At 42.3% G+C, this 26,094-nt stretch overlaps 1 protein-coding gene across 5 annotated transcripts; it reads left to right on the top strand.

Moving 5' to 3' along the window:
• The first annotated feature begins 11,601 nt into the window (after positions 1–11,601).
• PM20D2 (peptidase M20 domain containing 2) lies at positions 11,602–26,094 on the top strand. Of its 5 annotated transcripts, XR_014944862.1 has the most exons (8): positions 11,612–12,150; positions 12,451–12,599; positions 14,976–15,118; positions 17,861–18,015; positions 19,494–19,629; positions 21,260–21,392; positions 23,376–23,483; positions 24,304–26,094. XR_014944862.1 is itself a non-coding variant. In XM_015858954.3 (7 exons), the coding sequence occupies exons 1-7, from the start codon at positions 11,725–11,727 to the stop codon at positions 24,504–24,506; spliced, it is 1,320 nt and encodes a 439-aa protein (XP_015714440.1). In that variant the 5' UTR covers positions 11,613–11,724; the 3' UTR covers positions 24,507–26,094. The 5 variants fall into 5 exon arrangements, 3 of the variants coding, with proteins under 3 accessions (XP_015714440.1, XP_085399820.1, XP_085399821.1); XR_014944863.1 differs by lacking the exon at positions 21,260–21,392 and having other exon boundaries at positions 11,602–12,150; positions 14,976–15,150; XM_015858954.3 differs by lacking the exon at positions 21,260–21,392 and having other exon boundaries at positions 11,613–12,150.

Raw genomic sequence — 26,094 nt, 5'->3', positions numbered from 1 at the left:
TTCCATGGTTTTTTAGACTAGTTTTAGAAGTGGTCAGAGAAGCCGTTGACTTGGGATGCCACGTTCCTTGGCAGCCATCTCACACCACATTCCGTGCTACCTGGAAAAGCAGCACGTGTTTGTGGTATTTTGGCTCCTGGCTTCAAGAGACAAGGACTCCACTGTTCAGTATAGGATCACTTGACTAATCGGTCTAGAACAGTGCAAGACTTCACATACAACTTTTCTTATTTTTTATGATGACTTGAGGGAAAAAGTGTGGCTTTTTTTGGTTTATATTGCAGTTTTGATTTTCTAGTTATTTTAACAGAAAGAGATGAGTCAGATATTTAGACTACTGCACTATCGTACGAGTTTACAGATGAAGTATCTATGTGGGTGACAGCTGCCTTCATGCTTTACAGATGGAAAAGCTGTTGTAAGAAGGTAAATGTTTTGCTGAAGCTCTCTCGGTTCACTAAGCCAGGAGTAGAAGCAGCGTCTGAGGCTCAACTCAGGGTTTTTCTTTGCTAGGCTGCCTGGTTGCTGTGTGATATGCACGTCTCTTACCCCACTGTGTGTGTAGTGTGTTACAATGCAATGAATGTAATACTCTGCTTTGAAATGTTGGACATGTAGTCAGCGATAGGGCTGGTGAGATAAAATGGGCTGTGTTTGTGGTTTGTGTGGTGGAGAGTTGCGTTACATGACAGTTTCAGTAGTGTGCACTTGGAAGATTACTTTTGTTTTCTCCTATTTTTGACACTTCTATACAATATCTAATCCACACACACCACTGTCATTTCCAGCTTATCCTCTGTGTTCTCTTCCCACAGCCACCAGTGGAAGACTGATGTCAAGTCAAAAGTTTCTGCCTGTTGGCTGCTGCCCTTCTGTTGCCTTTACCTGCACAGCATCCTCATCATTTCTTGACTTTACATCTGAGCCATCCTTAGAGTCTCAGTTGATCCTGGGAACCTGAAAGAGGCCCATTCTTTCCCAAGAGAGAGGATCTTAGTAGAGGAGGACAGGGTGAAGATTGAGGCACCCAGTCTCTAACACCAGACCTTCAGCCTTCCCATGACTTTCCCTGACTCTTTTCTTTGGTCTTCACTACAGCTGGTAGTTTTTTGTTCCTTGTATTTCTTTCTGTTTCCCACATTTCACCATTCTCGGTTTCCCTCACTTAGCCACAGATGTTTGTATGTATAATTTATTTGCCTGAAAAAATCAACTTGAGAGAGCACCACATTTACCTGTTACGTTCAGGCTGCATTTCCTCTGACAAAGAATATAGGTTTCTAAAGAAAAAAGATTTTGTACAAGATGCGGTAATCCTCTTGAGATCTGTCCCATCAAAAAGGTATGGCTTGATCAGGCAAGCATGTAGCACAGTCTCAGTAAATGTAACATGCTCCATTTGATACTCTGGAGGACTAGAAACATTCTAACAAGCCAGGCCAGGCAGATACTGGGGGATTCGTCTACAAATAAATAAATATATGCATTTTAAATTATAGTGTAGGAATTATTTTCACAGAGATCAGGAAGTCTGAGGGCCCTGACTTGGCCTGTGTGCTCATGGGAAGACGTTCCAGGAACGTCTGTTCACTCAGATGTAGATGTAGATGTCTGTTTACTCCAGCAGTACTGCTCTGTACCATTTGTATCATCTTCCTGTGCTGCCTATTTCTTCAGCGCCTGTAGTCCCCATCCATAGTCCTCATTCATGCCGTGTAATAGCCTTTCTTCCCTCACTGAATGAAACTCTTCTCTTGTAATGAATTCTGCTGCTTTTCTACCACACATCCATCCATATGGATTTAAAAATATCTCCAACATCCTTTTCACTGCTGTACTGAAACTATGTTTTCTCTGCATAAATGAGAATAAATATCCTAAAGGCTTTAATATGGAACCTGCAGGGTAGAATTTCAAATTGATAGTATTGGAGATCAAATTCAAAAGCTTTTGTATGATTTCGTACTATATATAAGTGAACTTATGGAAAGCAAACAGCGTCACTTCATCCTGTCTGCACAGTTAAGAGTGACCAACTATCTTTGCTTGAGCAGAATTAAATTACTAGTTTCATGACTTATTATTTTCACTGCTTTTCAAAGGTGTAGCTGGTGACTGCCATCCTGTTTGGGAGGGACAAAGGTCGAAGCTTTGGAGGGACACAGCTGGGTACACAGGAATGAACAAGCAGCACGATCAGAGATTTCCACCCTAAGGAAGTACTGGGGTGCTGGGAGGGATCAGTTCTGGGTCACTTAGTCACCATGCTCTGCAATCTGGTGACTCATTCCCGATTCTTTGTCAATGTTGGTGTTTCAGAGTGCCTGGAGAAGGCAGTCTTCCTGCACAAAGGGGTTTTCCCATCACGCAGGGCCATAAGGAGGGCCCTCAGAGGTACCACGTGGCAGGACACCCTGCTGTCATACTGCTGAAATGAAATTGAAACTTCTGTATGGAAGAGAGAGCCTGGTTTTATTTCTTCCCTCTCTAGTAATGCTGAAGAGCCAACCTGTACCAATACAGTTACTGACTACTTGCACTCCTCCAAGCTGCTGCATTTCAATATACTCTTGAATACAAACATGTCCTACTTTTCAAACGCTGTGAGGACAGGGTATGTGTAGGGAAAAGTCATTTTGATCCTATCTTGCCAGCTTGACCCAAATGCCAGTTTAGTGACAGTTTTCTTCAGGAATGACTTGCTTAATTCTGACACGACTGAGATGGTTACATGGGCTGAGCCCTCAGCAGTGCAAAGAGCAGGGCTTTCCCAGCCAAAGTAAGAACTGAAGGAGTAGGAAGCTGATAGAGCAATGGAGAGAAAGAGGAATATAGAAGAGTGCTACTGATTCCTTTACTTTAACAGATGGAGAAACTGTGGCAGGTGTCCTAGTAGCATATGCATACTGTTTTAGGTATGTTTATGCGTATGCAGGTTCACATCCTCGCCACTGAGTGCTGTGGGTCCTGGTGAGGAGCAGCGGAGCTCCCTCTGGTGGCTCGTGGGGACATTTCACAGGGGTACCCTATAGGGAGCAGCTGAGAGCAGAAGGCATAAGGGCCCACCACATCAACGCTCTGAGCCCATACTTGTGCTCTGCGGCTGAGCAGTGTAATCACAGAATCGTAGGATCACAGGATCATTAATGTTGGAAAAGATCTCCAAGATCACCTAGTCCAAGCATCGACCTATCCCCACCATGCCCACTAAGCATGTCCCCCAGTGCCACAACCACAAAGTTCTTGAATGCCTACAGAGATGGTGACCACATCACCTATCTGGGCAGCCCGTGCCAATGCCCCACATGCTGGAGAAGGAATTGTTCCTGGTATCCAACCTGAACCTCCTAAGATCATTAAGTCTCATCCTACTGCTGTTACCTGGAAAAGGAAGCTGACTCCCACCTTTCTACAGTCTGGTGGAGGCCTAAATGCAAGTTAGTTAGGAAGTGAGGGGTCTACAGGGGAAGACATGTGAGGAGCAGTTGAAGTCTCTTGGTTTGATGAGCTCAGAGCAGAGGAGGCTGAGGGGAGGCCTCATGGCAGCCTGCGGTCCCACAACTTAGGAGTGAAGGGACAGTGCTGAGTTCTGCTCTGGTGACAGCAACTGGTTGTGAGGAAATGACATGAAATGGTGTCAGGGCAGGGTCAGGCAGAGGGCTGGGAAACAATCCTTCAGCAAAGGGTGGTCAGGTCCTGGAACAGGCTGCCTAGGGCAGTGGGCATCACCCAAAGTTGCTGGGGTTCAAGAAATTCTCAGACATAGGATTTTTGTTTCTGGTGGTGCTGTGTGGAGCTGGGAGTTGGACTCAATGATCCTTGTGGGTCTTCTTCCAACTTGGGGTATTCTATGGTTCTAGGGAGAGGCTTTGTGGTGCTGCAGTAAGCCAGAATATGCTGTGGGAGGTCCTCAGGTGGTTTTGGAGTTAAGTGGACACCAGGCAGTGATTTTTTGGTCAAGATTTTTTTTTTTTTTTTCCTAAGGGAAACAAAAACAAAACATTACCTCTAATGTGTATAGTTCCAGGTGGGCTGTGAGGGCTGTGTTCTGCTGCCGCTGGCTGTAGCAGTGCATCCCCCTGGGCATAACTCTGTGGTGCCAGCTGGCACTTCTCTAGTACACCCCCAGGTGATGTCATCCTGCAGCAGCAGTTTCAAGCATAAAAACAGCCTACAGCACATAAATCTCATGTGTAGATACACTGTCTGATCATCATTCGGAAGGCCAATGAAGACTGCTAGCACACTGGACAAATAATAAAAAAAAAAGTTAATGTTTTTTGTTTTCTTCAGCTAATATTTTACCTAAAAGGCAGCCGGAAGGTTGAGGCAAAACCAATTAGGCAGGAAGCCTCCATTCCTTAAAGAAAACATCCGGTGCACTTTTGGCAGATGGTGTTTTTGTAAAACACAAACTTACAACGTATTAATTACTGTGCCCTCGGTGTTTCAAAAATATAGGAGAACAGATTTTCTTCAGTGAACTTAGGAACTTAGGGAAAAAAAATGGCCATAACTGTGTTCATTCCATCCTGTTATTGCATGTCTGTGTTTTTACCAGAGGATATGCAGACTAGTATATGCCATTGCTCAAGTGCCTGGAAGGCAGACACCTATGTCTAACCTCACCCTCAGCAGTCAGCCAACAGAAAGGGACACTTGCAATTATGGCAACAGTTTTTACAGTGTCTCGAAATTCCACACTAGATTATGGAGGCTGGTAACTGTCATTACCTCACTACCCTTATCACAGGAAAGAGGAGATAGTTACCAGGTCATTTGCTTCCAAGAAAATCTCTAAGCTCCTAGAGAGTAGTATAAAAAAATCTGGTGCTTTCTCTCATCTCCTTCAAACTCTTTATTTCTTGTGTTTGTAATAAATTGTGTTGACTCTGGTATTCATTTATATATATATATATAAATTGCAGTACTCAGGGCTGCTGGATTTTACATTTGGTGATACTTTATAGCAGTAGATACCATAGATAGATGCCCATTAAGTGACAGATTTATTTTAAGAAACGTTAGCAGCTGCATCAATGTACAAACAACCTGTATGTCACAAACAAGGCTGTGACTCACTCAAACCCTGGACTTTCTGCCAACCTGAAAAGCAATGCTGCTAGAGACCCTTATGTTAGAGGCACCTGCTGCTGGGGTCCTGATTAATACGGCTGTGCAGGGTGCCAAGCAGTTGGTATGTTGTGGCAATAGCTGAGCTGCAGGGCAGCTGGCGGCCACCAGACATCCATTGTCATTCCCCACTGCCACTGTCACTGCAGCTTTCCACTACTGATACAGGCACACTTCTGCCATGGCAACTTTAGCCTTATTTATTTATTTATACCAAATAAGATTGTGCCATCTGTGGACCCTTAAGAGCCACTGAAGATCCTCTATGTAGGCTGCTCTGAAAGTAATGCCTCCTATTTATTTCCATGGAAACTGATACAAAGAGCACAAAAGCGCTATTTGATAGAACAGTTTCTCAGCTACAGAACACTATTTTTCAACAGAGTCACCACCATCAGCTTTGTATTTTCATCAGCAATGAACAGGAGCCTACATACTGTGCCTGTAAATATCTGCACCACAGAGATGACTCACTGTTGCACAGCTGCTATGATGGCGTTGCTGCTAAGAAAATGCTGCCTGTGCAGTTCATCTTTCATTGGCCCAAAGAGGTGCTTGTTTTCTCCGTGCAGACTTCTCGAAGAGCTTCTCTCCATATCAGTGAAATACAGGGCACATCACTGTCACCACACACAAGTGGACAGCTTTGGTATGTGTTATAAGCAGCACTAACAAGGAATGGGGAGGTCACATACACTGGATACAAAGCATACAAAAACATGCCACAGAGCACACAGATACATGTCAGTGCACAAACACTGTGCATGAGAATGCAGGAGAAGGCAAATGTTTTAATTACAGTAAGCAGCTCTAGCCACCTTGCCACTAACTGGATGCTGAGCGAGGCATACCTGTATCCCACCTGCTGACACTGAGCCACCTCTGTCCCCCATTTCGTGAAAGGATTTGGGACAGTAGGAGAGTCCCTCATCTCTATCTGGTGCAAATGCTCAGACCAGATTTGATACTGATAACAAAGTATGAAAAGTATTATAGTGATGGAGTACCTGGACAAACTGCAACTCAGTGTCTCAGCGATGTGTTCAAAATCTGAAGAAATACATTCACTCTGGGGAATGATGAACAGGGTAGGGTTCATCACGCTCTATTGGATCAGAAACAACTAGAACACATGAGCAAAATTTGCCAGATGTCACTGAGCAATGCATGACTTCAGCTGAAAATTATTTTAACCATTAGCTGAGACCAAAGTGGATTAGACTGGCTTGTCCAGCCATACAGTTTGATCACAATTGCTTACAATCTTCCATACGTTTTTACATCTCTGAACGTACTGGATGCCTTCGTTTTCCAAGATTTAAAAAACACAAAGCTGTTCATGTTTCATCTCACCGTGATGTTCACAGCTGCATGTCTTCAAATGGCAATAAAGCTCTCACAGTGTTCTGCATGTGTGTTACACTGACCTGAGCAAATCCAACTGCAGCTCTTGGGAGTTATTGCTATACACACGATCAGCAAAGTTCCTATCAGCTCCCAGCACAGAAAATTAGAAAGCCCCATTTCCTTTGAAGAGCCTTGCAGGTAAACACACATTTCCTTTTTTACTTACCTACTTGTTTTATGGAGACAAACAATGTAAAACTGAACAAATCTATGAATGTGTTATATCTGTAAACCTCTTCCTGCCAGCAGTAAGCCCAAAACTACACACAGTGAGTGCAAACATATCGTGCGAGTGTTTCTTAACTTTGTGATACCACATAAATTAAACAAGGACTGAAAGATTGCTGTGTGTTATAATGGCTATTAGCAGTGTTTCATTGCTTTGTTCATCCCCACTGTGCATAGATAAAGTATGATTATGGAAACATTGATTTTCGAATGAATAACTTAAGCAAATAATTCTTGTTGAATTAAACACACATAAAACTTGTTTTGTTTGCGTTTGAATGATTGGTACAAAACCTCTTAGTAACAGGAGCAAAAATAATGACTCTTTTAAACATAATTTCCCAGGGTATGGTGGAAAAAGACAACATAATATAACTGTATTTATGCATTTTGCCGTACCTTAGTTAAAAATAAAGCACAACTGTAATAGCAAGGGAAACCAAAGCATCAGGGATAACAGGGATTTGCAATTACACACAGTAAGCTGCCTTCTCGCTCTCTCAATAACCCCTCAGTATCACTAAATCCACAACAAAGTACTTAGCAGTAATATTGTGAGGCCTAACAGAGATAATCCATTTAAAAATTCTGGGGATTGGAAATGCATCGTATTTTTGTTAACTGCAAAACAGTGTACAGTATAAGGCCAAGTGCCAGGTCCTGCACTTTGGCCACAATAACCCCATGCAGTGCTATAGGCTTGGGGATGAGTAGCTGGATGACTGTGAAGAGGAAAGGGACCTGGGGGTGTTGGCTGATGCTCGGCTGAACATGAGCTGACAGTGTGCCCAGGTGGCAAAGAAGGCCAATGGCATTAGGAATAGTGTGGCCAGCAGGAGCAGGGAGGTAATCATCCCCTTGTACTCAGCACTGGTGAGGCTGCACCTTAAGTACGGTGTTCAGTTTTGGGCCCCTCACTACAAGAAAGATATGGAGGCCCTGGAATATGTCCAGAGAAGGGCAACAAAACTGGTGAGGGGTCTGGAGCACAAGCCTCATGAGGAGTGGCTCAGGGAGCTGGGATTGTTTAGCCTGGAGGAGGCTCGTTGCACTCTACAGCTTCATGAAGGGAGGTTGTGATGAGAAGGAGTTTGGCCTCTTCTACCAGGCAACAAACAGGACCCGAGGAAATGGCTGCAAGTTGTACCAGAGGAGGTTTAGATTAGACATAAGGAAAAAGTTTTTCTCTCAGAGAGTGTTCAGGCACTGGAATGGCTGCCCAGGGAGGTGGTGGAGTTGCAGTCCCTGGAAGTGAAGTGTTCAAGAGGCATCTGAATGAAGAGCTACAAGGTATGGCTTAGTGGCTTGTGGTTGCAATGGTTATGGGAGGACAGCAGGACTAGATGATCTTGTATGTCCATTCCAGTCTTGTGATTCTATGATTCTGTACAAATATAAAACCACATAAAGCTTTCACACGAGGTATTGTGTGAGATACACAACTCTACATTAAAAATAGAAAACTGAATATCAAATTGCTTTGGGTTATTTGTTTTCTGTCTGCTTAACCCACAAAAAGAGATTGCCTATGAACAAACAGCTGTAGTAATTTGAAGAGTGAATGGATTAAAAAATGGAGATCTGTCAGAGATGGGAAACATTTTTTCTCCAACGGGCTGGAAATGCCGGGGCCTGCCTACATCTGTGTTTGAATCAATAGCAGTTACTCTTTACTTCTAGCAGTATGAGATTAAGTCCAGTAAGTAAGTGGAGGTGTACATATGTTAGCAAACAGGTTATTTAACATCAGGAAATATCAGATTTATTTATTTATTTATTTATTTTTGCATTACTTTGAAACGATTAGCACAGTCTATATTTCATTTTTCACTTACATTTGCAATGTTATTAATATTAATAACAACATCAATCATATTAAAATTTGGTAGAGGAGAAAATCAATTAAATTGTGGAGACCGGTGTGACATTTATTAGTTTCTTTTCAGCTGCATGAAGATTTAAGAGGGAAAACACTTGGCCTCATGAATCCATGCGGTTCTTGGCCATTCCACATCTGCCAATTTCATTTAATTCTGCTTATATTCTACTGTACAGACTTCAAGGAGCCCCATAGCAGCTGATAAGCTCTTTGTATCCAAAGAAAGAAATGAGAGTTTACCCAGCCCTGTCTTTCGAACAGCTTCCCTCCCCAGGTGTCAATACTTACCTTGAGTGGCTTTTGCACTGTTCTTTAAGTTAGTTAAAACATCACAGCCCAGATAGGAAAGAAAAGCAGCAAAAATACAGAATACAGCTAAATCCAGTCTGCAGCCACACAACTTTCTGAGTGCAGATGAAAATCTTCACCAGTTACGAGAGCATTGTTTTATTATACCAGTCTGAAGCCAGCAAAGCTTACACCAGTCCCTGTGGTTAATGGTGCATGAAAGTGATTGTTATGAAAATAACTGTGTCCGTTTACAATATTACTGTGGATACCACCCACACAGCAGAGTCAGCAGACTGAAAATGCAGATAATTCTAAGCTGCTTCAGGATAAAGTCCAGTGTTTAAAGCATACAATGTCAAAGGGTCTAGGGATAGCTGGAGTTAAGCTCCTGGATGTTCGCGTCTTTCATTGTGCCACCAGAGCTGGAGCAGGCATCCCTCGCAGTTACAAAGAGCTTGGGGGCAGTGACAGCCCAAATAGCCCCAGCTGTCTTCTGAGTGAATGTACCCAAGTTCCAAGTGCAGTTTTTGCATTATCTTTTTGAGTAGGTGGACAGTTGGTGAGGCTGTAACTGTTAAGTCAAATAGCGAACGTGTGGGGGATTGGGAAAGGAATATGAAAGAAGAATAGAGGAATAAAAGTGCTATATGAGGAATTTCACATTTAGTTCCAAGTACATGAGGTAACCAAATCTGAACATTAAGGAAAATATTAGGTTCATATAGTCTGACTCAGTCTGCTCTAGCTAATAAAATATTGACCTCACTATGGTGAGGTCCCTCTTTAGTGGTGGACATGAGGTTTCTAAAGGGAGAGAGCTTTGTTTTTCTGAATCCAACCTATCCTGCTTTTATTTTCCCTTCATAAGCAATGTAGAAAATGTAGTGACATTTTTGATTCATTCACAGTGCGCTTCGGTGACTTAAGACCCTTCTTTTAAGAATGTCTTAAAGTCTTTAAAAGATGACCTTTAAAGATCTCTTCCAGATCTTTAACATGTCTGCTCTACTGGGACAATGATATCACAGTCCAACCAAAGACCCTCCTCCATCACACTTTTAAACACACAGTCCACTTTCATAGCACTGCATGTCTTGATAAGTATTACTTAATATAAAGCTATCTGAAAAACAAGAATGGAACATTACAATGTTATTTTAGGTAAGTCAGCATACAGATCCTACTCCCAGCATCAACAGGCTTTTGTTTTTACTACAAACTGTCCTATTGTTTTTATAGCTTCGGATTTTGGCTTGAAATCCAGACCACCCTGAATATAATAACAGCACTTCCACTGTGTTCAGTCAGAACTGGATTTCAACCTAAATGCCTAATGTTGCTAATGTGGGATGAGGTAAACTTGATCATCAAGTTTTTTTATGGCCACAACAGATGTTCCTTCTTATTGACCAATGAAAAGGTCCAGAACCTCATCCACCCTCTAAAACAAAAATACAAGCATTTATTTACAGCTTGCTTCCAGGAATATGAGTTGACTGATCAGCTGCAAAGTTTTTCTCTTGTTTACTTGAAAATAAATACACACACAGTTCTTCCTTCTTCCAAACCGTGATGGTGTCTGGATGTGCCAAAGAAAGCATGGCATGGGGCATGACTTTTTGACAAGGAGAGAGAAAATCCTGCTGGAATCGGGAAGACCCATAGGCGTCAGAGGGCCATTAGGTGCCTTGCGAAACAGTACTCAGTTGAAAAAGCATATTCTGAGTTGCTTCTTACTGGCTTAATTAGATGCAAAGTTTGCCAGGCCCAGAAAAGAGAAGCAGCAGGAGCAGGCTCCTGGGCAGGAGGAGGTATGGAGCTCAGCAAAGCCCACTTGAGAATGACACCCTCAAGCATGCTCTGCTTGGAGGCTTCATCTGCTTCCTTCTTGTAGAGAAAAGAGACACTTCCCAGGGTGCCTGTTTCTAAAGCACACTGGCAATGGGCTGCCTGCCTCAAAGGGTTCCCAGCCCTTGAAATCGCTGGGAAAACAGAACTTACATGACTATTGCTGTATATGGGCACCCTCTGCTATCTGTAGTATATGTACAGGTGGCACAGTTGGAAGTCCAGCATGTATTTCTGGGTGGAGAGATTTGTTCCGCCTGGAAGTATCTGGGGGAAAGAACAGACCACAGTGTTTGCTGGACTGGGTTACAAGAGTAAAAATAGCTTGTGATTAGTATCTGTGTCAGGGAACGGGAGCATGAACTTTGCTTGGAGCGACCGAGGGTCATATGGGGGGGGGGCACCAAGAAAAGAGAAGGAAACGTGGCGTTCAGCAGGACAGGGCACTACTGCAGGTAACAGATGTGAGGACTTCACACCCATTCCAAGTAGAATCACAGAATTGTAGGGGCTGGAAGGGACCTCTAGAGATCATCGAGTCCTACCCCCCTGCCAAAGCAGGCTCCCTACACCACGTCACACAGGTAGGCGTCCAGGCGGGTCTTGAATATCTCCAGAGAAGGAGACTCCACCACCTCCCTGGGCAGCCCAAGTGCTGCTAAGCCCTCAGTAGCGATACACACACTGAGGATTTCACACCAATCCTGTGTTGCAAAACAGCTCCATGAAAATACAGCCACCCAACCCCGTGCAGCCGCTCACCGCCCCCACTCCGGGGCTCCCAACTACATTTCCCAGCGCTCCCGGGGCGCGGCGGAGGCGATAAAAGTGTGCGGCGCAGCTGCGTGCGGTCACAGTGCGGCTGGCAGGTGCGGGCGGAGGAGCCTTGGGGTTGGATTAGCGCACAGGTCGGCAGGTGACGCTCGAGCCGCCTCGCTATGGGGCCGCAGGACTCGCTGCTGGACGAGCTGAAGCGGCGGGCGTGCGACAGCGTGGAGCTGAACGCGGCGCGGCTGGGCGAGCTGAGCCGCAGCATCTGGCGTTGTCCCGAGCTGGCCTACCAGGAGCACCACGCGCACGACGCCATGACCGGCTTCTTCTCCGGCGGGGAGCTGCCGGGCGCCGCGTGGGCCGTGCGGCCTCGCTACAAGCTGGACACGGCGTTCCGCGCCGACTGGGGCACGGCCGCCCCCCCGCAGGGACCGAGCCCGCTCCGCGTCGCCTTCCTGTGCGAGTACGACGCGCTGCCCGGCATCGGCCACGCGTGCGGACACAACCTCATCGCCGAGGTGGGGGCGGCCGCCGCGCTGGGCCTTAAGGCCGCCCTGGAGAGCCTGCCGCAGCCCGCGCCCATCGCCGTGCAGGTGGGTGCCCTCACACGGGGCGGGGACACGGCCCTGGAGCCGCTCGGGCCCTGAGAGTGTTAGGGGGAAGTTCTTCACTAGGAGAGTGGTTAGGGCCTGGAACAGGCTGCCCAGGGAGGTTGTGGATGCCCCGTCCTTGGAGGTGTTCAAGGCCAGGTTGGATGGGGCCCTGGGCAACCTGATCTAGTAAAGGTGTATGTTTGGTGGCCCTGCCAGGCAGGGTGGTTGGAACTACATGAATCTTGAGGTCCCTTCCAACCCGGGTCATTCTGTGATTCTGTGTGTGCGTTTGTGTGGCAGGTCACGGTGCTGGGGACGCCCGCCGAGGAGCAGGGAGGAGGCAAGATCGACCTGATCAACGCCGGCGCGTTTGACGGCTTGGATGTGGTCTTCATGGCACACCCCTCGCAGGAGAACGCGGCTTATCTGCCCGATGTGGCTGAGCACGAGTGAGTCAGTGAGCTGAGGTGGAGAGGGTCGCCTCGTTGTTATCCTTGGTTCTCCTTGGTTTTCCTCCCTGGGTTGCTGCCCGGCAGAGGCTGAGGTTAGGCCGGGACCTTACAGGTGCCATCCAGAGGAGGAATTCACAGTCAGTTTAGGCCAATTTCCGGCCTAAACTTAATTATGGCTATTTTGTATCTATTAACTATTGCCCAGGGAGGTTGTGGATGCCCCGTCCTTGGAGGTGTTCAAGGCCAGGTTGGACGGGGCCCTGGGCAACCTGATCTAGTAAAGGTGTATGTTTGGTGGTCCTGCCAGGCAGGGGGGTTGGAACTACATGATCCCTGAGGTCCCTTCCAACCCGGGTCATTCTGTGATTCTGTAACTCTAACATCAGCTTTGTCTTTTGGTTCAAATTTGTCTTTGATTCCAAGTGGTCACATCATTATATGTACAAGCAGCAGTCAGCCATGCCCTCATTGCACCTTGTTCCAGTCAGCTGGCAGCACAGCTCTTTGGCAATACTGCCTTGTCACTTCTTGATTAGCTCACATGTTCACTTTCTGCACTTGTTCTGTACTTGTACTTCACCTGTTCCTTGCTGGATGTGTAACTAGAGCTGGACGCTTGGGGTGGAATTGCATTACTGAGCTAATGCTGGGGACACAGTGTCTCATTAACCAGAAATTTCAACATATGCAATCTCAGAGTGATTTGGCTTTCAGTAAACTCATACTTTCCTTTATAGGCATCTATGGGGCTTTCCCTGTGTGTGCTTTATTTTATTGGCTTCTTTTTTGTTTTAAAGTGTTGCTTCTGGAGAACAATTTATTCAGTTACTGCTTGGCTTTAGGGTTAACATTGACAAGACTGGCAAGAAGACCCAGGTCCTCATATTTCACTGTCCACCAAAATCTGTTTTTATTCTGTATGTGACATTTATGTTGCAATAGAGGCCCTAAGAGAAGGGGTGCTGAGTTTTTAATAAGCAGCTTTGTGTTTCTCATGGACAAAAACGATTGCAACATGGCTTTCATCTTTACTTTGTCTTCCCTCTAACTTGGACAGTATTCAGTCCTGTCATGTTTATGAGCTGACTTGAAGGCTGCGGTCTAATGCTTGGGATGTTAAACTCATACCCTGCGAAGTGGAGTGTGAGTGATCCTTGTGGAGGATGAGAGAGGAAGGAAAAAAAGGCATTACAAAAGCTTGCTTAGTTTGGATTGCACACACTGAAGGAGTCATTTTGTGCTGCAACAGGGGACCCCATTGTGTCCCTGTTTGCTGTCTGGTATCTAAGTGCCAGTATTGGCTTACAGCTGTGGCATGGTTCTGGGCCTGAGGGGTCAGCTGAGGACAAGTGGCTGAGTTGGAGTTTGTGCAGACAGGGATATGAGCATGGCAGGCTTTCCCTAGCAGGGTGAATAACGAGTGTGTGTTTTGAGAAACTCTGTGAGCCTGAGGATAGAGCATTGTATGTAAAAGTCTGGGGTTTGAGCTCCAGCCAAATTAGTTCAAACCTCTGGTACTGATAAAAGCTGGTGTTTGCATATTTGAGAAATGGTAATAAACAGAGATGTCAGTACTTAATAACTGCCTTATGTGCAGAGTTTTCATTTAACTGAACATGCTAAATTTCTTTGTAAGGCTAATAAATGACACTCATCAGAAGAGTTCATGCCTGCCTTCATCCTATCATATATCAAGGTGTGATATTGTGACTGCTGTAAGCTGGAGGACACCTTTTGTAGTGCGTTTCTTCATCATTGCAGGCTCTTCTCCCAGTGTTTTTTAAGGTGTACAGGGAAAGGGCATCCTTACTGTAGCATAATGTACCTCACGGTACCCCACTGTGCTTTTACTACACTTAAGACTTGGGTTTTTTTGTTTGCTTATACATGGGTTATGTGTGATCTTACTCATGTTCCATCAATTATGTATAATTAACAGCACAAATTTAAAAGTCTGGCAAGAATTAGGACAGCCAGCTTCTAATGTTGAATCTCTCTAAGGAGAATATAAGTATCTCAGAACTATCAGGAAGGTATAGGAAAGTGCTGAAGGAATTTAAGTACTACAGGAAGCCTTTTATCTGCAGGAAAGACTGTACTTTCTGGGAGCTGTTTTGCCTGATCGGCTCTTAATATTATCTGATATCATTAGCTTTCTAGAAATCTTCCAACACCTCCCTTCGCTCAAAGGTAGTTTAACTTTGCAATGGTGTCGTGTTAGGTAAATTGTTATTTGGTGTTCTGCTGTACAAGGCTTAAATGAGATTGATTGTGTGAACAAAAGGAACTTTTTGTTTTAGAGGCCTTTTTTTTTTTTTTCTTTTAATATGTAAGTGAATGAATAGCAAATAAGCAATGCCTTTTATTTCCTAGCGTGACTGTGAAATACTTTGGAAAAGCTTCTCATGCTGCTGCTTATCCTTGGGAAGGAGTTAATGCATTAGATGCTGCTGTTCTTGCATACAACAATCTGTCTGTTTTAAGACAGCAAATGAAACCTACCTGGAGAGTTCATGGTGAGATCTTCATCAAATCTGATGTCCAGCACGTAAGACTTTAGGCTGTTCAAATACTAACTTGCAAAATCCCATGATTTCAGATATTGCACTGTTGCATTAAATTAGTAGTGTCACTTCATCTATTGTGGAGTATCACTGTTTCACTTAAATAGTATGTAATATTTACAGTCATTTCTGTGTCACAACAAACTGTTAAAAATAATCTTAATTCTTTGCACCTGAAGTTGCAGTTCAGAAAGAAGGAGCTAAGTGTGCTTCAATAGAATTCCTCTAAATTTATGTATGTGTTTTTTGCAGTGGCTTAAGATCAAGTGCTTCTGAGTAAAGAAGTATTAATTTCTGCATCATTTTTGTACTCATTCATGCTGGCATTCATGTAGTGTTTCAGTGGATTAAATTAATTAAATTAATGCTAAGAAAAATAGTGGCTGGAGTCTGTAGTTCTGAATAGTTGTCCAGTCAGATGTGCTGGATTCTATGATTTAATATCTAGTAGACCTTGAGGTAGAAATACACCTTTCTTCTGCAATAAGATATACTAACTGGTCAGCTTCCTTTACCTTCAGAATCTTGCATTTATTTGTGAATGGAGAGAAAGCTGCAGAAGTGGAGCTGTGAAAGCTGCCTGTTGGTTGTAAACCCAAATTTCCCCTCCTATACCCAATACAGCTCTATCAGAGTTTAAATTAAGAAGAATGTCCATTGCTAAAGGTCTTATGAATGTACAGCTGTATATTTGGAAATCTTGTTATGAGCTATGAGTATTACATATGTCCTGAGCTCATGACCATTATATATCTTGGCAGCTTGTGCTCTCTAACACCTCTGCATTTTTCTCTCCGGGGTATCTAAATGGAGTCTGGAAGCCCACATCTGTAGATGAAAATAACATTTGCAGTTCTGCTGTGTCAGCTTATCCATATGAGTTTCAGTGGGCGTAGCCTTACATCTCTAACCTATTGCTCCATAGGAGACAAGACATTTGAGTTTGGGTGTATGAAACTAGTGTTGTAGGTTTAAGAAAGGACTTGGAGGCGGCTAACTCTTAGTTTCTGCAAGCCTCGTTAGCAAGAAAGGCCTAAACAATCCTTTTTGTTGAGGTAACACTCTCAAAACTACAGTAAAACTTTAATTACCGTGTAAGCAACCAGAATGGGATTTAATTGTGGGAATGTTTTGCTTACATCTGTGTATTAGATGTTTTGTGTTGCGGGCTTGCATTAACTATCTGCCCTAAGTGATCCTGTAAATCGTTAATGCACTAACAAGCACTGAAATACTTTTCCATTGTTTTAAGTCTAGAATCTCTGAGCAATGTCTTATGGTAGCTTAACATGTTAGATTGAGTTGGTCCGGTATTTGTTGGGTTGATCTTCTTACAGGTAAATGTTGCAAACTGAAAAACAGAAGCTTCTTTTTCTTTCTGTTCAAGTTATATTAAACAGTGCATTTAAGTGAAGTTCTGTCAAGAAGCAGAGTTCTGTCTACAGAGCAGACTGCTTTTAAGATCTGCGCTCCATTTATTGTTGTATATCTGTATTTAAATGCATACTTTTAGGCTCTACAAAGTGCTGCATTGGAGAAAAGGGAGAGTTGTTTGCTCATTGAGCTACTTGTTTTGAGCAGACGTGTTCTGATATGTCATGCAAATCTTCATGATTGCTTGCTGACTTTCTGGTTCTTTATGATGTCTGTCTGTCACTTCTGAGCTATTCCCTTTATGGTAGACTAGTGCTGATTGTTGGTTGGTTCAGCACTTTGCTTTGACTGCATTCCAGATTAAAACTTTGGAGTTCCTAGTATTTATAGACTTTCTGCATCAAGGGTAAAGATTTGTTGCCCCTTTCCATCCTGACAGTGTGGCCTTTTCAGTCTTCAGTTACACACATCAGTCACTTTGTGCACTATTTTCATTTCAAGTAGATAAGGTGTTGTCTCAGGTTCAGTGGGAAACAATTCATATTCCACACACACACACACATATATATATAAGAGCAGGAGGCCTGGAACAAAGGCAGCTTGTTGGAAGCAATTAGCTGTCATGTAGTATTGATGACTACAGTATTTTTCTGTTGAAATTGCTAAATATTTTGTTTTTTATGGCCTCCAGTGCCATAAACAAAGGATGTATTTGTCATGTTTCCTTGAAAGAATACTTGAAGCTCAAACTTAATTCTCTAGTGAAACTGTGTATATATAACTTACACTTTTAAGATTCCTGAAGGATTAGTATGAGGAATCTAATAAACTTTCTGTCCCATGTAGCACACACATATCAGCATTGCAGAGTAATGTCATTCATTAAATTTTTTTCTACAAGCTGATAGAAACTGGAAACATTCTAGCTGAGGAAACCTTTAAGAGCTGGAAATGAAGGTAGCCTTTATAACAGGCTATTTTCTTTGTCATCGACAACCAGATTACCTTGCAACTATAATGCACTGTATTCCAGGGGATTAATTGCAAATGCTAGCTTGGTTTGCCTTTAGGCTTATAACAGATGTCTAACCAAGGAATAGGGTGAAATCATGCTGAAAAGCATGTACACGTCCCATTTAATCTGATGTGATAAAGAAATTTTGCCTATGCACTGTTTTTTGGCATTTTGTATTTTGTACTCAACTGATGCTTTGTTTTTGTATGTCTTTAATTCTTGAGTGAAGAGCTTCATGATAAGGATGAAGATAAAGCAGTAGGATTTGACGCTGGTAGTTTAACTTGACTTTCCTCTTTCCACAGGTGTTATAAAAAATGGTGGTGTGAAACCTAATATCATTCCTTCTTACACTGAACTGGAGTTTTACTTGCGTGCCCCTTCAATGAAAGATCTTTCTGTTCTGACAGAGAAGGTTGAGGACTGCTTCAAAGCTGCAGCACTGGCCACAGGATGCAAAGTATGAACATATTCTCACGGCTGTGTGTTTTGATCATGAGCTGAGGAGCATGGCATTGAACACAGCACACCAAATAGGATCTTGGAGAGGGAAAGAATCTTTCTTCTTATCCCGCCAGTTACTGATACAGTTCAGTTTACATTTGGTCCCATTACCTCAAGGGCACCCTACTGAATCCTGTTCAGTGTACTGTGTCTCCTCACCATTTGGCTTCCAGACAGCACTGCTGCATGGGATTCTTCCCTCTTAGATGTAGGACACTGGATTTATTCAAGTTCATGAGGTTCCTGCCAGCCTGTTGCTATTCTTGTCATGTTGACATCCTCCTGAATAGAATATAGCTCAGCCTTCAGCTTATCAGCTGCTCCCCATACATACCTTCGCATTATTGCCTGCTCCACACTGATTAGGTATAGTTTACAAACTTAAAACTGAATGCCATCCATATCCACTGTGCCAAATGTCATTATAAAAAGCTGAACTTGGTCATGTACCATCTAGTCTTCAGCAAATCCGTGCTGGATATTCACTCTCACTCTTATAACTCTTGTACCTGGACATTGGTTTTAGGGAGAATTAACTCCATAATCTCCCCAAGAGCTTGAGGATAGGACAGTAATTTCCAAGGTCCTCATGGCCCTTCAAGACGAATACGACAGCATTTTTTCAGTCACTTGGAACATCCCTCTACTTCAGTGACATTTAAAAATCCTTGTGATTTGCAGTGATGTTCCTTTCTCACTGAGCACCCTGGATGCCTCCCATTCCTCTCTCCTGTGGCTAGTTCAAATAATAAGATTGCCTTACAGCGTATTTGTAAGATAGGTGGTTATGGTTGCTGTTAGTACAGGGTGCTGATACAGCTCATCAGAACAAAGAGATATTGTGTATATAATTGTGAGGAGTGTTCTAGGTGTTAGGTGCTGTTTGCCTGTTTTGGCTTTTCTACTACAGCCAGAGAATGGCTTCAGGAAGTCTGTCTGCTTCATTCTGAATAAAAGCTAAAATCTCTTTTGGAACTTGACATTGGTAGATAAATTATATATATATATATATATTTTACACTTGTTTTCAAACATTTATTATGTGAATTGATTCCATAAACATTATTGAGGCCGTAATTATTGGAACTGCTCTAAAGAAAAGCAGTGAAACAGAATTGTGTGGAAGACTTAAATTGATTTTTGTCATAGGTTGATAGTAACTGCAGTAAGTCATTAGAAGCTGTTACAGAAAGATTTTCCTGCTCTCTTTAGAGATGCAGTCTGTGAAATCCTTATGGTATTTGACTGTCTTTTGGAAGCCTGACAGAAAACAAAGCTAATGTTTGGCTGGATGTTATATTTCTGAAAGAAACTCTGTGCTTTTTCTGCTTTGATGTGGTTCTGAAGTACGGACGTGTACTTTTTCAGTCCTTGTTTACACTAAACTGCCTTAGGTTGGAGAAAGGTGTCTAACAGCTTGTTTCTCTTGACTAGGTGGAAATAAAAGGGGGTAAAAACGATTACTACAATGTGCTTCCAAATAAGAGCCTGGAGAAGATTTACAAGGAGAACGGCAAGAAGCTTGGAATAGATTTTATATCAGAAGACTGCATTTTGAATGCTCTGTCAGGTAATTCGATCTGTTTTTTTGTTATGACAAGTCTTAAGTGTGTAAAAGGATGAGACAGAGGAGGGTTAAACAAAACATTGATCAGAAGAAAAGGTCAAATTAGAAATCTGAAGAAGTGTAGAAGGATCATACCTCTGGCCTGTGCTTGTTTCCTCAAGAAGCAGAGAAATGTTCCCAACACACATCAAAAGCAATAATTGCATTATGGTATTATTTTAATTAAGGAGCACTTGGATTTGGGATGAATTGAGGCTCCTTGTGCTACTTTGAAATACAGAATTCTGCTTTATGCTATGAATAGAGACTACCTTTTATAGAAACCTTGTTTTATGGAACTATTGAGCTAACATGGAGACAAATCTATGGCCATCTATCTAAGAGTTGGCTTTTTTTGAAGTGCCTGAGTGAAGTTTCAGGCATCTCAGTAACTGATTAAAGCCTCATTCCATGAACAGGTAATTCTGTGCTTCTAGTTCACAAATTCAGCAGACTAGTTTTCCACAGGGCGGATTTCAAGTAGGCGCTCATTTCATTGTCTGGAATATGTCTTTGTTTTCTTAGTTTCTGACCTACACAGAGTAGTAGGACTAAATTCCTGAATGCTCAGGCGGGTCTTGTTACCTTTTGCAGTTTCTTAGAATCTTCCTGCAGGAGTGCTGTTCAAGTCTTGTAAGTGCTGCTAATACCTTATAGCTTTGACTGGTCATAACTTTTATATCGTGTTTCTAGTCCATTCAAGTTAAAGGCCTTTCTCTTGGTTTGAAGGAAGAGACTGTAAAAATAGTTACTGTAATTAGTTTGTGTTACTAATATCCTGTATGTTAAATGTGGATCAGCTTTAGGCAGGTGAGGTCTTGCTGTGTATTGTAGGATTTCTCTAACTCTTTGGATGGGGTTCATAACAGATCTGATGGTATCCTGGTTGTTTTTTTCCTCTGTTTGCCACTTCCAAATTGGGACAATGCTAGAATATTTTCACCAATTGGTTTGGTTTGTTGGGTATAAAATCAATTTATAATGAATGTCAGGTTTCTTTTTTCCTCCCTTCAGCATGGTACAAGTGTACACAAGTACAGTTAGCCTAAGAAAGGGGCAAAGCAGGGAGGGACCTTATTTAGAATGTTCACTGCAGTGGAATTTTCTGCAGCTCTGCTGGTTGCTTCCCTTGGTATTGTGTTAAGGGTTCAGAAGATCATTAACAACTTGTGGTCCTGCTTCTTCAGGCAACCTTTGAATGAACTTGGTGCAAACATCTATCTATTTGTAGTAGTGTTTTCGTATGTAAGTTAGGTGATACCTCAAACATTAGGCATTAATTTGCTTAAACTGAAACTTCTCATGTGCCTGTCCTGTCCTTAGGCTGCTTGTCAGATGTCAAAATAGGGCTGAGAAGTTATATTGTTGTTGCACGCTGCAGTAGGACTTCACTGACTTTTCTTTCCGTAGTTTCTCCTGTGAATTCTTGTGGTGCTGGGGCTGCAGGAGTAGTAACAAAGCACAATCTCCAGAGACATAGAAGCAAAAGTTTGTATGCAACCCTTGTTGGGGGAGGGTCGAGTGTTTTGTGTCATCTTTTTCAAGACCTCTATTTCTATTTAGTTTTCATATGGTTTTCAATGTTTTCTTTTAGGATATCAGTTTCTTCTGTTGAAAGGGAAGGAAAGCTCAGGTGCTTCTCCATGTCTGTGCAGCAGCAAAGTCGCTAACAGATGAGCATACTCACAGCCGCCTCTACATGCGTATTAGTGTCGGTCTGCTTACAGGTATCTTTCTAGGCAGCTAAGCATCATGAAGTCTGTCTTTGTCAAACTGCACTGCCTTGTGGCACACAAATGGAAAGATGTGAAAGGATTGAATTAGACTGAGGAGGTGCTGTGACCTGTTCCTCCTGCTGTAGCTTTACTGCAGGATGTTGGTGACCTCCCAAAGCACCCACCCTTACAATAACTTATTCTGATACCTTTAGGGTTAATAGATTTTGCTGGTACCCTGTGCACAGGATTGGTGTAGATGAAGTTAAGGAACCAGTATGTTTTGAAAATACTCCTTCTGAAGTTTCAGGGCTGAATTAAAAGGCTTCCTGGCATCAGTTGCATTTTTCTCTTCCACTCATGCTTTGTGGTAATGACAGACTTCCATTATGTGCTCAATGACTTATATAGGCTTCAGTATTTGCTCAGGGTATTCTTCTGAGAGGACCAGGTTGGACGGGGCCCTGGGCAACCTGATCTAGTACATGTGTATGTTTGGTGGCCCTGCCAGGCAGGGGGGTTGGAACTACATGATCCTTGAGGTCCCTTCCAACCCGGGTCATTCTGTGATTCTGTGACTCCTGGATTGTCTTTCCAGATTTACCAAAGAATGTTTGAGTAGTATGTAGTCCTCAAAATGAAAACAACATAGTGCTGTTGGATTCTCTTCATTTTTTTTCTTTTTTTCTTTTTTTTTTTTTTTGGAAAAGTCTTTCTCATTTGATTTATGTACGGGCATGGAAGGTACCAAATCAGTCTTGTCCTCTTTTATCACAGAATGTAGTCTCTGTGGGCTCTCTTCTATTAACTGTGTTTCAACATAGAAATCTATATTCTTCAATCAGTTCACTACCAAGTCTCAAAGCATTGCTGATGTATTCTTACCAACAATGCAAGAATATGGAGTCTATCAGATGTGTTAGCAAGAATTTAAATAGTTGGAAAAGTCCCTTCAAAAGCTACCTCTGAAGGAAACTTCCAGCTCTGATTTGAAAAAAAGCTGATGAGAATCCCTTAGTTGGTCATCCCTTTTTACCCACCCCTTTTGAAACAAGGTAATTTTATACTTTCCCTGCTACTTGAATTTCACAGTAACTGGTGTGTTCATTTCTCCTGCATGTAAACATCTTATTAACAAATATGGACGAACTGAGAGGATTGCCTGTTTGGCTTTATTAATGATAATTAAAAAAACCTCTCAGGACATAGTTATGAACTCTTGGATGATTTATTATAAGGAATGCCATTATATACCACTTTGGGATGGTATCCTTAAATAGATGCTGTAGTCCTCAAGATGGTTGCTGCTGCTAGCCGATATACCAGTGGCGCTAGCTGGTCAGCTATGACTATCAATAATTCTTTATATCTACAAAGCAGTAGCATTTGGTGTGGAATTCTGTTTGGATCTTGTTTTTTTCAAGAGTGTTTGTGCAGTGAATGTTTCTGCAACTGAGAATGGTGAAAAAGTGATATAAAACATGTCTGTTCTCAGTCTGGTTTTGTTGAAAAATAGATTGCTTGTACTTCAGAGTTTCTACCTCTTGTGAAATGCTTGCATAGTGGTGAGGAGAGGTGGCTGTTGCACCTGCTGATAGGTGCTGGAGCAGGATTTGAAATAGCTGAGATGTGCCAAACTCAGAGGCTTGGAGCTTTCCTCTTTTCTGAATTAACAGCCTACTCAGGAGATGCTTGGTGAGAATCTCAGTAAATGGGATAGGAACAGGTTGATGTATCTTTCTTGCACTCCAGTAACAGATTAATGACCAGAAGCACACTTAAGAGCATCTGAAGATGGCTAGTTAGGAAAAACTTGGTTCTCTGATGGGAGATCTTCGTGTAGGTCATGACTCATTGGAAATGCTTACATATTGGTATTTGGGACAAAGGATATTCTGTTTTAAATGTGGGGTGGAGGTGATATCTGTCATAGATTTTCCTACATCATTTACAACTCTTCAACACATTGACTGAGAATTTTCATGCTGCTTCTAGGTTCCACAGACTTTGGAAATGTTACCTTTGTAGTCCCTGGACTTCATCCTTACTTTTATATTGGCTCTGATGCATTGAATCATACTGAGCAATACACAGAAGCTGCAGGTGAGTGGAAGTGGTCAGAAGCTTAAATCTAGAACCCGAAGTACTGTATGGTGTGGTTGCCAATTCTTCGCTACACTATAATTGAGGAACTAAATATTTTGAATTGCAAGTGATTAGAGTTTCTTTGTGCTTCAGTAGTATTCAGAACTACTGCATAGTGAATGTGTGAATGTACTGAAGTGCAAGTACTGGATCTAAAAGAAGTGATTGCACATGACTGGCTGTGTAGAAATGAAATTGCTTTCTTCAAGCATGATGAGCTATGAGCTGAATTTGGGTCTTGAGACAACTTAATTGCAGAGCTACAGAGAAAAAGCTGAAAATGTCTAGCATTTCTATTTTTGTATTTAAAATTAAATATATATGGAATAGACAACCAATTACTTATAATAAAAGCCAGACTTCTCCTCAGAGTTCTGTCTACCAAGAAGTTAGAAGCATTAGCCAGCACTGGTGGCATGTTCTAAGAGTTTCTAAGTATGAGTCAAGGGAAAAAAGTAGTAATTTTTATTCCTAAAGCACAGTGTTCTTCAAATAGAGGTGACATTGTAAAACTCTGCCTTTTCTAACAATGGAAGTGTGAACATCTGTTTTCCTATTTTCCACCTTCTTTATGTAAGAAGCAGAAAGTTAAGCACTTCCATGTCAAAAGTTGTTCTGTGGTATCAGTTGTGCTTCCCACAGTTGGATTTTTGGGAAACTTTCTGCACTTGAAACTCTAGGATCTTCCTTTATAAAATGTTTTATGTGCTGATGTAGTAGTTGGAATCTAATATTAGTTATCTAACCTGACATTTTTCTTTCCTTTTTTTTCCCATAGGGTCCCAGAATGCTCAGTTCTATGCTTTGCGCACAGCAAAAGCTTTGGCTATGACAGCATTGGATGTCATTTTCAATCCAGATCTACTAGAACAAGTTAGAGAAGACTTTAGGCAAATGAAGCTAAAAGAAGAGGGACAATTAAATGCAGCAGAAACTGACAGAAAGCCCGGTGCTGGTGTAGGAGCGTGTGCCTCACACTAAACCTTATTAAATCTCTCTCGATAGGGTCGATTCAATGGGGACGCTTTGAACGTCAGTCAGGCCTGGGGTAGACAAGTAGCTGAAGGAACATTGACTTGAGGAGAATCAAATAATAACATTGCTTTTAAAAAATGCACACTTTCCTGTAGCTGTAATGTTTGCTGTACTCAGTATGGTAGTGAAATTCAGAGAGACCTCAGATATGTTGTCTGCCAGTTACAGAGTTGAATAAATGGTAGCATTTAGATCTCTTAAGTGATTCTCTGTTGCTATTGAAATATCCCTTGTGGAACATACAGCACTTATATGGAAACTTCTGTATTAAGCATTATTTACTCTGATCACAGGCTGATTCTGACCTACAAGGCCAGTTACCTACCTTGTCTTGGAACAAGGCAAACTTAAAACCTGAGATGATTTCACTGGAAGGAAGGATAATATGTTGGGAAGCAGGCCTGGTTTTGCTGTTAGTGGCTTCTAGCAGTGGAAGAGAACTGTCTATATAGAGACAAGATCTGTTAAGTTTGGCTGTCCTGAAACGCATTGACTGTACTGATAAATTTTGGAGCTGTGGTTTAGTCCTCAAAAAACAATGAGCAGCTGAGTGTTTTAGTCTGGCACTATTTTTTATGTGCTAAAGTTCTCCAGAACAAAACAAATGTTTATGAAACGTTTGCATTAGCCTGATCTAATGAAATGTGTACAGCAAAAACAGTGGAATTGTTTTGTATGAGAATGCAAGTGTGATACCGTGGAACATCAGCTGAAGGTAGCTTCGAACTTGCTTTGTGCAGACTCTGATAGTAAGCTCTGAGAAGCTTGCGCTGAAGATTCCTTGTGAAGGAGCTGATTCCTCCTATATCCCAAGCATCAGATCAGCTGTCCTTTCTGTGTAGTGTGTTCAGTTCTTTAATCCTTATTACTTCTTGCAGACATTTATGTGACAGACTTTATTTGAAGGGTGGGCTGTGGGGAGACCTACTGTGTTTTTTTGATCCCTTAAACTGTCCTGTGAATACATAGGAGTGGAACTAATTTTAGGTCAGATGCAAGTTACTGAGCTATTGGGCAGACTGAGCAAAAAGGAACTTACTGGCTAACGTTTTCCTAAGCACAGTGCTGAGCTGCTGAGAAATCAGAAAGTCTGTGTGCCAAAAACAATTTGGAGAATGTTGCTTTTAACTGCACTGGTCTCTAAATGGTAAATTCTAGAAGGTTAAACAGAATTTCATTGTGTTAATTTCCAAATTAATATTTTCTAATTTAAAAGAAAAACAACATAATTTAAAGAGCTACAGATTGACTGGTCACATTTTTCACTCCCTCTGCGTTTCTTGTGTTTTTCATTGCTGCTTTTGAGATGGAGTGGCAGGATCCCAGTGATAGCAATACGTGCCACGTTGTTGTGCAAGCTGATGCGAGTTATTGCCTTCTCAATAGTTTGTCCAACCAGCTGGCTGCTCATTGTATCATGTCCAAGCTCATTTATACATCTCAGTAATGAAAGCACGTCTTCACTTTGTTGTAACCATTGCTGGAGTGAGAATAAAACTGCTCAAAGTACTGATTAAAGATGAATTTATATCAA

Source organism: Coturnix japonica, chromosome 3 (assembly GCF_054131305.1).
Source record: "Coturnix japonica strain WE chromosome 3, WE-NBRP24, whole genome shotgun sequence".
Lineage (NCBI taxonomy): Eukaryota > Metazoa > Chordata > Aves > Galliformes > Phasianidae > Coturnix > Coturnix japonica.
This window is presented reverse-complemented; position numbering and strand designations above follow the sequence as displayed.

What these genes read in the sequence shown, in the direction of transcription:
- PM20D2 (XM_015858954.3), top strand. Translation starts at nt 11,725, where the DNA reads ATGGGGCCGCAGGACTCGCTGCTGGACGAGCTGAAGCGGCGGGCGTGC. An exon ending in CACTGGCCACAGGATGCAAA is followed by an intron (nt 18,016 to 19,493) that starts GTATGAACATAT and finishes TCTCTTGACTAG; the next exon opens with GTGGAAATAAAAGGGGGTAA. An exon ending in GCAATACACAGAAGCTGCAG is followed by an intron (nt 23,484 to 24,303) that starts GTGAGTGGAAGT and finishes TTTTTCCCATAG; the next exon opens with GGTCCCAGAATGCTCAGTTC.